At 51.7% G+C, this 12,890-nt stretch overlaps 1 protein-coding gene across 3 annotated transcripts in view; it reads left to right on the forward strand.

Moving 5' to 3' along the window:
• CACNA1I (calcium voltage-gated channel subunit alpha1 I) overlaps nucleotides 1-12,890 on the forward strand; it is a 132,512-nt gene that overhangs the window by 69,695 nt on the left and 49,927 nt on the right. For all 3 annotated transcript variants that reach the window (XM_048834627.2, XM_048834615.2, XM_075124188.1), the window contains one exon: nucleotides 12,451-12,602. In XM_048834627.2, coding sequence (XP_048690584.1) covers nucleotides 12,451-12,602 — 152 coding nt within the window. The remainder of the gene's footprint in view (nucleotides 1-12,450; nucleotides 12,603-12,890) is intronic.

A 12,890-nucleotide genomic window follows, 5' to 3' on the forward strand; every position in this document is an offset into this window, starting at 1 on the left:
TGCCTCTGGCCTGGTACCGGTCTCGGTCAAGAGACCCCAATCACCACCCAGCAATCGCTCAGGGCAGAGTCCAGGTGGATTGCCCTCGACGCTGACCAGACTCTGGCTGGGTTCCATCTGGCTGGGACTCGCAGCACCGCTCGTCCTCAAGGAGCGAATATCGGCGGGACTGCGGCAGGCGTCGCCATTGGTCCTCGTCTCGGAGAGGGTACTGCAGTCGATCATGGCACGGTCATCGATGCCGTTCCTGCTCGGACTCCCGCTCCAAGTCTCCACCAAGACATCGCAGCCCCGGGAGTCAATTGCCGGCGTTTCGCTGTCGTGGGTCTGCCCATCGAGGCCATTCGTGGAGCAGCTGTTACCGCTGGTACCAGTCCTCCACGTCGAGATCGCAGTCCCATGGCTGTCATAGATCCCGGCACCGCTGCTCCTCCCAGTCCAGAGACAGCAGCAGATCTTACCCCAGCCTGGTCTCCATTTGTAGCCGTCCTTCGATGGGCCAGGCCAGCCAACCCAACAGTCGGCCCCACCGGGGCCACAGCAGATGCAGTGGCACCAAGCGTCGTGGCCGGCCCAATTGTACCAGTGGGCACTGTGGCCTCCGGCGCAGCCCCTGATGGGAGCTCGCTCGGTGGCCAGAGCTTCAGAGGCACCGTCAGCCACCCTCTCCAGACCCCTGAGAAAGGAGGCAGTGGGACATGCGTCCTCGGCACCATGCCTGGAGTCCAATCAGGTGGTGGACCCTCCAGTGCCGACCGACACCCAGAGCACTGCACTGGCCTCTTCGCCCTGCCCGGAGGAGGTGATTGCGGCCCTGCCCCCCTCCGTCCGGCAGGAGGACTTCAGGGCCCACCTTCTTAAAGAGGGTGGCAGCAAGCCTCCACCTCCAGGCAGAGGAGATGGAGGAGCCCTCAGACTCCCTGTTTAACGTGTTGTCCCCTTCGGCACCGGGTAGGGTGGCCTTGCCTCTCCATGAAGGGGTGGCTAAGATTTCAAATGCTGTGTGGCAAACACTGGCCTTGTTGGCCCCCATCTCTGAAAGGTGGAACGCAAGTACTTTGTACGCGCTAAGGGGCATGAGTACTTGTATACCCACCCGGAGCCCAACTCCCTGGTGGTCAAGTCAGTCAACCACAGGGAACAGCAGGGTCAGCCAGCCCCGACCCCAAAGAACAAAGACTCTCGGAGACTGGACTCTTTCGGAAGGAAAGTTTAGTCATCTTCAAGCTTCCAGTTACGAGTGGCAAACCATCAGGCTCTCCTGGGCCGGTATGAATTCAATCTGTGGGGCTCCCTGCTCAAGTCCAGGAGCACGATAGGAAGAAGTTCAAGGTGCTAGTGGAGAAAGGGGCAGCAGCCGCTAGGGCATCCCTGCAGGCAGCCTCAGATGCTGTGGACATTGCCGCACGATCAGTGGCCTCCGCGGTGTCCATGAGATGGGCGTCATGACTCCTGTTCTCTGGGCTGTCCAGTGAGACGCAGTCTTCCATGCAAGATCTCCTGTTTGACGGGAAAGCTCTGTTTGCAGAGGAAACAGATACAAGGCTTCATGACATGAAAGACTCCAGCACGACCCTCCAGATTCTGGGCCTCTATGTCCCAGCTCCAGCAAAATCTAAGTTCAAGCCGCAGCAGACTCCCGCCAAGGCCGCAGCGGGACAATAAGAGATGCCCTCAGAGGCAGTCTCAGCCTGCCTCCCAGCCTGGATCCTCCAAGGGCAAGCAGATGGAGAAAAAGCGTTTTTGACAGGACACTCGGGGGCACCCCACCAGTCCTCATCAGGGATCCACCCCCAATAAAGCTTCCCTTCTCCAACCGGTTGTGTGCTTTCCTCCTGGAATGGTTGCGGCTAACCTTGGACCGATGGGTCCTCAACTCCATCTCCTGGGGTTACACCCTCCAGTTTATTTCCTCCCCGCCCAACCACCCCCCACCCTCATCCCCCTTGGGGGATCCCTCGCACGAAGCTCTGCTCGAGCAGGAGGTGGGGCGGCTCCTAGGTCTACGGGCAATAGAGGTAGTGTCCAAGGAGTTCATGGGCAAGGGGTATCACTCCCGTTATTTCCTTATCCCGAAGGCCGAAGGGGGGCTCAAGCCCATCCTAGACCTCCGAGGTCTGAATCAGTACATGGTGAAGCTCAAGTTCTGCGTGGTCTCCCTGGCCTCCATCATCCCCTCCCTGGATCCCGGGGACTGGTACGCTGCCCTCGATCTACAGGACGCGTGCTTCCACATCCACATATTCGAGGGGCACAGGCGCTTCTCCATTTCGTGGTGAGACAGAATCACTACCAATTCACGGTTCTCCTGTTTGGTCTGTCCACTGCCCCCAGGGTGTTTACAAAATTCATGTCAGTGGTAGCGGCCTTCCTCAGACAGCGGGGGTCCAGATATTTCCCTATCTGGACAATTGGCTTGTCAAGGGCACCTCCCGGTCGCAGGTGTGGGATCACGTGGCGCTCCTCCTGTCCACGTGCACCGCCTGTTGGGCCTGTTGGTAAACAACACCAAGTCCACGTTAGTCCCGGTCCAACTCATAGAGTTTATTGGGGCGCTCCTGGACGCAGTGTCAGCCAGGGTCTCTATGCCACCAGACAGATTTGAGACCCTGAAAGGTTTCATCGAGTCGGTCACAAGGCTGCCGGTGACAACAGCCAGGGTTTGCCTACAACTCTGGGGTCACATGTCGGACATACGTGGTCCGTTATGCCAGACTCAGGATGAGGCCCCTCCAGCTCTGGTTGGCCTCAAAGTTCTCCCAGGCCACGGACAGGATGGACAAGGTCCTCACCATGCCAGACTCTGTGATCACTTCCCTACGGTGGTGGTCCATCCCAAACAACATGCTCCAAGGGGTCCCATTCAGGGACAGGGGTCTGTTGTTGGAGCTGGTGTCCGATGCATCGGACCTGGGTTGGGGGGCCCATGTGGGGAACTTTCAGACCCAAGGCCTGTGGTTGGCTCAAGACCTGACCTTGCATATAAACATCAAGGAGCTCAGGGTGATTCAGCTGACATATATGGCCTTCCGCTCGCACCTGGAGGGGAAGGTACTCAGTGTCCTCACAAACAACATGGCTCAATGTTCTATATCAACAGGCAAGGCGGGCCTGATCCTCTGCCCTCTGCCGCGAATCCCTCAGGCTGTGGGACTTCTGTATAGCCCACGACATCCACCTGAAAGCCTTCCACCTACCGGGCGCCCAGAACAAGAGGGCGGATCGCTTGAGCAGGGACTTTTCCTCACAACACAAGTGGTCCCTGCACCCAGAAGTGGCCCACCGGCTCTTCCAAAGGTGGGGAACTCCCCAGGTGGACCTGTTCGTGACTTGGCAGAACTGGCAATGCCTGGGGAGGGGCTCTATGTCCGATGCCTTTCTCCTGTCCTGGTCAGGCCAGCTTCTCTATGCCTTTCCCCTGTTCCCTCTAATCAGCAGGGTCCTGGAGTAGATAAAGACAGACAAGGTCTGGGTCCTCCTGATTGCCCCGGTGTGGCCCAGGCAGCATTGGTATGGGACCTTCACGGGCCTGGCGGTAGCTCCGCCGTGGCCATTGCCACTCTGCCCGGACCTGCTCTCTCAGGACCAGGGCCACCTCCTCCACCCCAACCTGGTGACTCTTCACTTCATGGCATGGCTGCTCAGTGATTAGGTGGAGAGGAAGGGACGTGCTCAGAGCAGGTTCAGCATATCCTCCTCAAAAGTAGATGGCTCTTCACTTGCCGCGCTTATTTGGCAAAGTGGTCCCAGTTTTCTAGGTGGGTGGCGGACCAGGGTGTCTCCCCAGTGACTGCCCCAATCCAACTTATACTTGATTACCTCCTCCACCTGAGGGCCCAGGCCTGGCGCCCTTGTCAGTCAAGGTGCACCTGGCAGCCATATCGGCCTTCCATCCGCTGGTGCAAGGGCACACGGTATTTTCCCATGCTATGGCTGTCTGGTTCCTTAAGGGTTTGGACCTTCTTTTTCCGTATTCTAGACCCCCAGTCCCGCAGTGGGACCTAAACCTGGTGTTGGCTCGTCTCATGGGGCCCCCGTTTGAACCACTGGCCACGTGCTCCTGGTTTCACCTCTTGTGGAAGGTGGCCTTCCTGGTTGCAATCACGTCGGCCAGGTGAGTCTCAGAGCTGAGGGCCCTGACCTCTGAGCCACCGTACACGGTCTTTCATAAAGACAAGGTCCAGCTCCGCCCACACCCCGTGTTCCTCCCAAAGGTGGTCTCCGACTACCACATGGGTCAGGACATTTTTCTATGGGTCCTCTGCCCCACGCCTCACGTGTCCAGTAAGGAGCGCCATCTCCACACACTCAATGTGCAGCGGGCTCTGGCTTTCTACCTCAAGAGGACCAAGGCATTCAGAAAGTCCTCGCAGGTGTTCATCACCTCGTCTGAGCTTGTGAGGGACCAGCCGATTTCCACTCAGCGGCTTTCCAATTGAATCACTTTGTGCATCTGTTCCTGTTATGAGCTGGCGGGTGTCCCCCCACAACCCATTGTGAGGGCACACTTGTCTTGGGCGCAGGCCTTGTCGGCTGCCTTTGTGGCCCACGTCCCCATCCAGGACATTTGTAGGGCCGCCATGTGGTCTTTGGCTCACACATTCACCTCGCACTATGCGATCGTCCCCCAAACCAGGGATTTCGCCGGGTTCGGCAGAACTGTCCTCCATCCTGGGAACTTGTGAACTCCTACCCACCTCCAACAGATATAGCTTGGAATCACCTGTTGTGGAATACACATGAGCAATCACTCGAAGAAGCAAAGACAGTTAGCTTTTCTGTAACTGGTGTTCTTCGAGATGTGTCGCTCATGTCTATTTCACATCGCGCCCTCCATCCCCTCTGTCGGAGTTGTCTGGTAAGAAGGAACTGAAGGTGGGGGGAGTGTGCAGCTCCCCTTATACTGCGCCAGGCAGGCGCCACTCCAGGGGTCCCGGAGGGCACTCCCCCCTACGGGTACTGCTAGGGGAAAACCTTCCGGCACCGGTGCACATGGCGAGCATGCACACCTATTGTGGAATAGACCTGAGCAACACATCTTGAAGAACGCCAGTTACGGAAAAGGTAACTGTCTTATCCTCACTGTGGCTTCTGGGTGTTACCATAATATAAATAATAAATACTGTTAATAATACCTTCCTGAAGTGAGATTTATTAAACTATTGACTGATCTGCCCAGGGTACTGATGGAGACCCCATCACCTAAGTTGTCTAAAAGTGACTAAGACAAAGAATTGTGAAATCCTGAATTGGATGTGGGATGGAGATTGGACTACATGTGACCAAATTTCCATCTGTAATTTCTATGATTCTCCAGTTACTGTTGGGTTACTTTGATGTAATTTACAAATATGACCAGACTAGAGAAATCTCTCTATTATATTTATAAGGTACTTATCATCCTGATATCTGAGTACTGATACATGGGGCTGGTCTTATGATCCCACAGGGAGTCACCCCAGTAAGATTTCTGCATAGTTGCCAATTTAGACATGGGGGGAGAAATTCCCTGTATGGACAGGTCATCTGATACACTACAGGTGTTCTTGCATCTCCTTCTGAAGCATCTAGTACTGGTCCCAGTCAGAGAGAGAATATTGGACTAGATGGACCCTAGGGTCTTATCCAGGATAGCAATTCCTTTGTTCAAGTAAGGAAATGTGTGGTGAGGGGAGTCAAGACCAAACAGCTGCTCTCCTTCATCCCAGCTCCATCATCTGATCATTAAGGGGGGGCTCCAAATGAAATCAGCTTCCCTCAGCATAAAGGTGGACTACATTGTTTCACAGATCTGCTTAATCCTAGTAGGGAGAGAGGGTTCACTGCCGTGGGAATCTGAATCAGATAGTTTCATGGAGTTGGAAAGAAATCCAGATTCAGGATAGACAAACTAGTTCTGAGACAAGAAAAAGTGGCCCGAACCATGACATCCACCCCCCCCCCCCGCACCCCATTCACATCTGACTGCTTCCTTCCCCCTCCCCTACTTGGGCCCAAACACTCCATACTTAGGAAAAGTTCCATTTAAGTGTTTTTCCCCAGTGCTCATGTGTGAGACTTGTGCATGCTCTGGGCTGGCAATCCTGTGTGCGAGAGAGAAAACAGGCTTCTGTGCTGGGGAGGTTTCTGATACTTTCTGCTTCTGGCTAGGCAGGAGATGGTGTGAATCCAACCCATGTGCTGAATTAATTTTGTTATGTGCACCAATATGGAGGTGATGTGTCACATATCACCTTCATATTGGTGCACGTTAGAAAATTCATGTGGTAGGCATGGGGCCGAGGGGTTTGGAGTGTGGGAGGGGGCTCAGGGCTGGGTCAGAGGGTTGGGGTGTGGGGGGTGACAGCTCCGTCTGGGGGTGTGGGCTCTGGGGTGGGGCCGGGGATGAGGAGATCAAGGCTGAGGCAGAGGGTTGGGGTGGGCGGCTTCAGCTGGGGGCTCTGGGGTGGGCCTGGGGGATGAGGGGTTTGGAGTACAGGCTGCCCCGGGGCTGCGATGGGGAGAGAGGACTCCCCCAGCTTTCTCTCCCCACAGCAGCACCTCAGCTTCGGGGGAGAGGTGCCTCTCCCTGGCACGGCAGGTCCAGGCTGGGGCTGAGTTGGGGCCATGGGAGAGGTGCCTGTCCCATGGCTGTGGCAGGTCCAGTCCAAACTAGGTTGTGGCCAGGGGAAGGGTGCCTCTCCCACGGCTGCGGCAGGTCCAGGCCAGGCTGGGTTAGGTTGGGTTGGGTCAGGGCTGGGGAAGAGGAATCTCTCCCCGCTGCAGCCCTGAGCGCCTGCATGGCACTTAATAGGTGGCCATGCAGCTTAGAGGGAACTTAGGTGTGAATTGCAGACCTTTTGTCATGGCTTTGTCAGTTTTACTGACTCTGGAAAGAGCCAGGAATCCTGGAAATGACTCAAGAAGGAAAGTGGAACCATGTTTTTGTTAAACCTCAAAAAAAGTAGTGGGGAAAGAATGATGGGCTGCTATTTATTTGATTCAAAGCAGTTTTCTACAACCCGGCATAAACCAGTTGGTTGTGGTTATTTGTGTGGGAGCAGCCGGAAGGAGAGTGATTGGCTTCCTTTCAGCCTCCCCCCCTCCTTCAAGATTACCCTTCCTCTGCCAGAGAGAAGCTCCCTCCTCCCCGCCCCCACACTCTGCCCCAGCCAACAGCTGTGTCCACTGTCAGTCATAGTTAAGCTGAAAACACATGATGGTATTGCTAGTCCCAGATGGTTGGAAACTCTCTTGGAGGATGGGGGCCTCTAGCCCCACCAACAGCACCTTGGGCTCAACGCTAATGGTTCTTTTCACTCTGGCTAATTATCTGTCTCTCCAGAAATAGCTGCAATGCAGGGTCTGTCTCTGCTCTAGGAGTATGTTGCCTCAGGCCTCATGGATCCAGCTGGCTCCTCTCCCTCCCTTTATCGCCTTTTTTTTAATTTTTCCACTTCGTCTTTAATCTTTCTTTGTATCACTTTTTCTCTTCCTTTCTGTCCTCTCTCTTTTCTCTCCTATTCTTTACCATCTCTCCTTCTTCCTTTTTTCGGCGGAATGGAACTGTTTTGTTTTTTCCTCTTTCCTTTTCTCCCCTTATCTCACCCTTCCTATTCCCTCCCCCCTCATCCCTGCCTTTCCCTTCCTCCCTTCCTGCCCCTCTCTCTAGGAAGAATGCTTGGGGGAAGGAGGAGATTGATGGCCCATTAGAAAAAGATTAACAGGTGTGGGCTTGACTAGAGAAACAGATGTCAGGGAGGGGAGGAGGGCTGGAGAGAACAGGTAACCTTTTCCTTAAGAGAGATGCAAGCATGACTTTTAAAACATCAGTTGCGCCCTACAAGACAGTGAGAGAGCAGATGTGTGGACAGCACAGAGCAGGCTAATCCACCATTATACCCTGTCGTCTTTTTACATTCTTCATCCGCATTGACATAATCATTTGATTCATGCTGAAATTGGCGTCTCTGTTTAGCATATGGGCATCTCATTCCCTGCTAGTGTCATTACTGCCTGGCTTTGAGGTTATCTTCATCTCTCTCCTCCCCGTGCTCTCTCTTTGTCTCTCTCCCTAGTTTTTCAGGACCCGTTTTGTTATTCAAATGTAATTATGGATGAAAATTGAGCCTCCCTGTTTTTTATTTTGATTTTAGAGAAACCAGCAGGGTATAAAATTCTGTGGCATGGGGAGAGCCTGCAATTTCCCCTTCCCCCAGCCAGAATGAAATCAAAGCCAGGTCCTAGTGAAGAAGGGGAAAGGTAGAGGTGCTGAGGAGAGAAAGGATTGAGTGAAGAAGTGGTTTTGGGTCAGCATGTGTCAAATACGATACAGGCACATGGATGGTTGGGGTTGGGGGGCTGGCTTCAGGAGCTGGAATGAAAGCTCAGTTAGAAAAGGACATGGAGGGGACAGTTGTGATGGGCTGGACCCCCTGGGATGTCACCTGGTATGCTGGGACACCACTGAGTCAGACTGTTCTGCCAGCCTGGGCCCCCTTTTACCTGGTCTTGCTGGGGTAGGCTCCCCAGCCTTTCCCAGCCAAGCACTCAGGCAGGGCCACATCCAGCTGCACAGAGAGACAGAGTCTGCTCTGGGAAGGCTCAGTTTAAAGGGCTTGCCACAGCACACAGATGTCCACCCCTCGCCCCCGCCTTGGAGTACAAACCCAAAATTATATGAAATTCACCTCTTCTCTCAATGTGGCAGAGGGTATGCACAACTCCTCACCCCACCCCCCAGTTAGAAATCACATAAACTGGGTTATATTAGAAACCAGAAATAAATTTATTAACTATAATAGGTGTATTTTAAGTAGTTAAGGAGGTAGCAGACAGAACAAGGCAGATTACTAAGAAAATAAAAAAGAGCATGCAAACTAAGCTTAATACACTAAAGAAACTGGTTACATGTAAGTTCTTCCTAAATGTGGTTCTAATCTTCTTCACAGGCCAGATACCCTTCCAGCCTCAGTCCAGTTCTTTCTTTCCCCCAGTTCAGTCTTAGTTGTTTCCAGCAGTCATCTTGGGTGGCGTAGCAGGGGAGAACTGACTACCTGGATTACCTCACTCCCCACCCTTAAATAGGATTTGCATAAAGCACGAGTCCTTTGTTTCCCAGTTTGACACCCCTCCCCCTCCCCAGCTTCTTGTGGAAAAGTACAGAATTCAAGCTGGGTTCCAGTATCAGGTGACATGGTCACATGACTCTGTAGGGCCCCTGTAGCCATTCTTCAGAGGCTGACCCACAGGTTCACAGGAAGACTAAGCTCTTTTACAGTCCATTGTCACTTGCTGATGGGCCATCAGCACTCTCCAGGTTTTCATTGTTGTACCTCAAGTGTTAGCAGGGAGCGTCATGCAAAAGTAACATAGTTGAAATATAGATACATAGTCAATATTCCTAGCTTCAGATACAGAAATGATACAAGCATACAAATTGGATAATCACATTTAGTAAATGATAACCTTTCCAATGATATCTTACACGAGCCATCGTGCATAAAGTATATCTCAGTTATGTCATATTCATATCATAAGCATATTTTCATAAAGAAAAGGAGTACTTGTGGCACCTTAGAGACTAACCAATTTATTTGAGCATGAGCTTTCGTGAGCTACAGCTCACTTCATCGGATGCATACCGTGGAAACTGCAGCAGACTTTATATACACACAGAGAATATGAAACAATACCTCCTCCCACCCCACTGTCCTGCTGGTAATAGCTTATCTAAAGTGATCATCAGGTTGGGCCATTTCCAGCACAAATCCAGGTTTTCTCACCCTCCACCCCCCCACACAAAGGAGAGTGAATTTGTGTGGGGGGGTGGAGGGTGAGAAAACCTGGATTTGTGCTGGAAATGGCCCAACCTGATGATCACTTTAGATAAGCTATTACCAGCAGGACAGTGGGGTGGGAGGAGGTATTGTTTCATATTCTCTGTGTGTATATAAAGTCTGCTGCAGTTTCCACGGTATGCATCCGATGAAGTGAGCTGTAGCTCACGAAAGCTCATGCTCAAATAAATTGGTTAGTGTCTAAGGTGCCACAAGTACTCCTTTTCTTTTTGCGAATACAGACTAACACGGCTGTTACTCTGAAATTTTCATAAAGAATATGCTTTGGGGTGGGTGACTGGCTTCAGTAACTGGAATGAGAGCTCAGTTAGAAAAGGACATGGAGGGTACGGTGACTTGGGAGCAGGCTCCAGTCCATTAATTTACTTGGGATAAGAACAATCAGAGTTGGATTCTTGTGCCTCCTGGACTGGACTCTGGGTGCAGCCCATGGGAGGAGGCAGGAGGGAAAGAACCAGAACTGTATTACTGTGTGTGTGAGCACCCCTCCCCCCAATGTACTGCTGGTACAGCCTATGGGGAAGGGAGGAGACCCCATTATTTTCTTAATTTAAGTACCTTTCCTTTAAAAGGACAGTAACCCTGTCCTTGTCATCATCAATAAAAAGGTGAGTCAATGAGTCTCCTCCGCACGGGGCCCCATGGGGCAGTGCTCACTTCAGTGGAGAACATTTGCTTAGACCTGGATGCAGTCCCCGTCTCCTTTCCCAATGGGCTCCCCCGCCTGTCCTCTCTTATCACCACCAGGGGGCGCCAGCAGTCTCTCTGTCACTAATTTTGTGTTATGTCAGAAGTATGACCTGGCATTTATGGGTAGCTCAGCCCCACAGAGGAAAGAGGCCAAGTGGATCTGTGATGGACACCCAATGTGTAGGGGCCTGTGTACACCAGAGAGTGAATGCTGCTGCCCCCTAGAGGATAGAATGTATTAGGCTTGCTCATGTCAGTTCCCTCTAAGACTGGACTACGGGAGCTGCTCCTTTAGGGATGGAAGGGATGGGAGCGTGGGGGGAATCAGACTTCAGCTATGTAATCCTATCCTGGGCAGCTTGTACTGACATGTACACAAGGAGTCTGACTTTCCTTTCACGTTGGTGACACTTTTGTTGCTTGTCATGCCATTAAAGTCTCATTGAAGTATGTGTGACAGAGCAAAAGAGAAAGAGAGAGTCTGCCCCCTACTGACAGGAATGTGTCAGACATTGTTATGTTTATTTCCATTGCCCTTGCTGGCTAACCTAGTGGCGTTCCAACTCAGCCAGTGAGGGGAGCCAGTATACTCTCACACATATAAGTGAGTCCATTATAATCAACTGGGGGGAGGGCTCCTCCTCCGCTTCACAACACCACCACCCCCTCCCCCGGCCATCCCTTTCTGAGAGAGGATGGAAAGAATATGTCATCAATAGTGACAGCACAGCCCCCAGCCATATAAACATCCACTTCATCATTGCTGAGCAAACAGGCTGGACCCCTTCCCAGCCTTGTCAGAGGGGCCTCCAAGAACTGAGCACAGCAAAGAAATATCCATTAATTCTGAAAACAAAAGGAGTAATTGAATTTGTTCAGGCTTGTTCAACTGATTGAGTCATTAAAGCTCTCTCTTTCTCTCTATCGCACACACACCACCCTTTGGCTGGAAGAAGCTGAATTACCTGTGGCAAAAGGTGTCACGGATTCAGTAGATGCAGATATCCTGGCCTGGACCAGTTATTTCCTTTTACTGACATATTTGCCCTGTTTTGTTTCTTGGGAATTTCTCCCATTATCTCGCCAGTTTCCTCTTTCTTCCTCATTGTCCATTTCCCTCTGTTTCTTATTCCCTCTTGTTCTCTCTGTCCCTTGTTGTTAGACATTAACAGGCTACTCCTCATTGCTGATGTGTTATTCATGCACTCTGATATTCCCCTGGGTAATTACTTAGACCACTGCAAAGAGAAAGGTATGAGAAAAGATTGCTAGAGCAGGCCCAGCAAATGAATTCTGGCAAGGAAAAGGATGGGGGGAGGGGAGAAAGGAGAATGGGGTAGAAAAGAGAGAAAACAAGGGACCAAAGGACAGATGTGTGGAAAGAGAAAGGAAAGGGGGCAGGGAGAAGTTTGGGAGGTAGGGTTGGGAGCTTGCTGGGGAGGGACTGTGTAAACACAAAGGAGAAAGAGAACACTGAGGTCTGGTCTACATGAGAAAATTAGGTCGTCATAACTACGTCACTAAGGAGTGTGGAAAAATCCACACCCTTGAGCCATTTAGTTAAGCTGACTTAAGTCCCCCAGCACTAGATGGATAGAAAAATTCTTCTGTCAAGCTAGCTGCTGCCTCTCAGGGAGGTAGAGTTCCTACGTGAAGGCAAAACCCCTCCCGTCAGCATAGGTAGTGTCTAACTGAGGTGACACAGCAACACAGCTGTGTCACTGTTGCATTTTAAGTATAAAAAAGCCCAAAGATGGCACCATTGGTCCCCTCTGTAATCAGCTCTACCGTCCTTCCCATTTCCCGCATGACTCCCATCCATGCACAACTGTGTGTCGTACAAGAACGGTATCCTTTGATTTCTGAGGTGACATTTTCAGATCTTGCCCAAGTCTGATCCTTGCTTTTGCCGCTCCTGCAGCCAGAAGAACTGACCAACATCTTGGAGATCAGCAATGTTGTGTTCACCAGCATGTTTGCCCTGGAGATGATCCTGAAACTCGCCGCCTTTGGCCTCTTTGATTACCTCCGCAATCCCTACAACATCTTCGACAGCATCATTGTCATCATCAGGTGATGACCCCAAAATAGGGAGACCAGGCTGGGGATACTGAGGTGCAGATACAGAGAGGCAGATCAGTGCCTGAACTGGGTTGCTGTGCCATTTCTGCTTCAGCTTTTTAATAAGTTACAATCTGAGGGAAAGCATGCTTAATGCACAAAGCAAAGAATCGGGAGCTCTAGATTTTATTCCCAGCTCGAACACTGACTCACTGACCTTGGGCAAGTCACATAACCTTTCTGTCCTCCGTTTCCCCCTCTGTAAAATGGGGATAATAATAGTTATCTACCTCAGAAGTT

This window comes from Caretta caretta, chromosome 1 (genome assembly GCF_965140235.1).
Source record: "Caretta caretta isolate rCarCar2 chromosome 1, rCarCar1.hap1, whole genome shotgun sequence".
In the NCBI taxonomy this organism is placed as follows: domain Eukaryota; kingdom Metazoa; phylum Chordata; order Testudines; family Cheloniidae; genus Caretta; species Caretta caretta.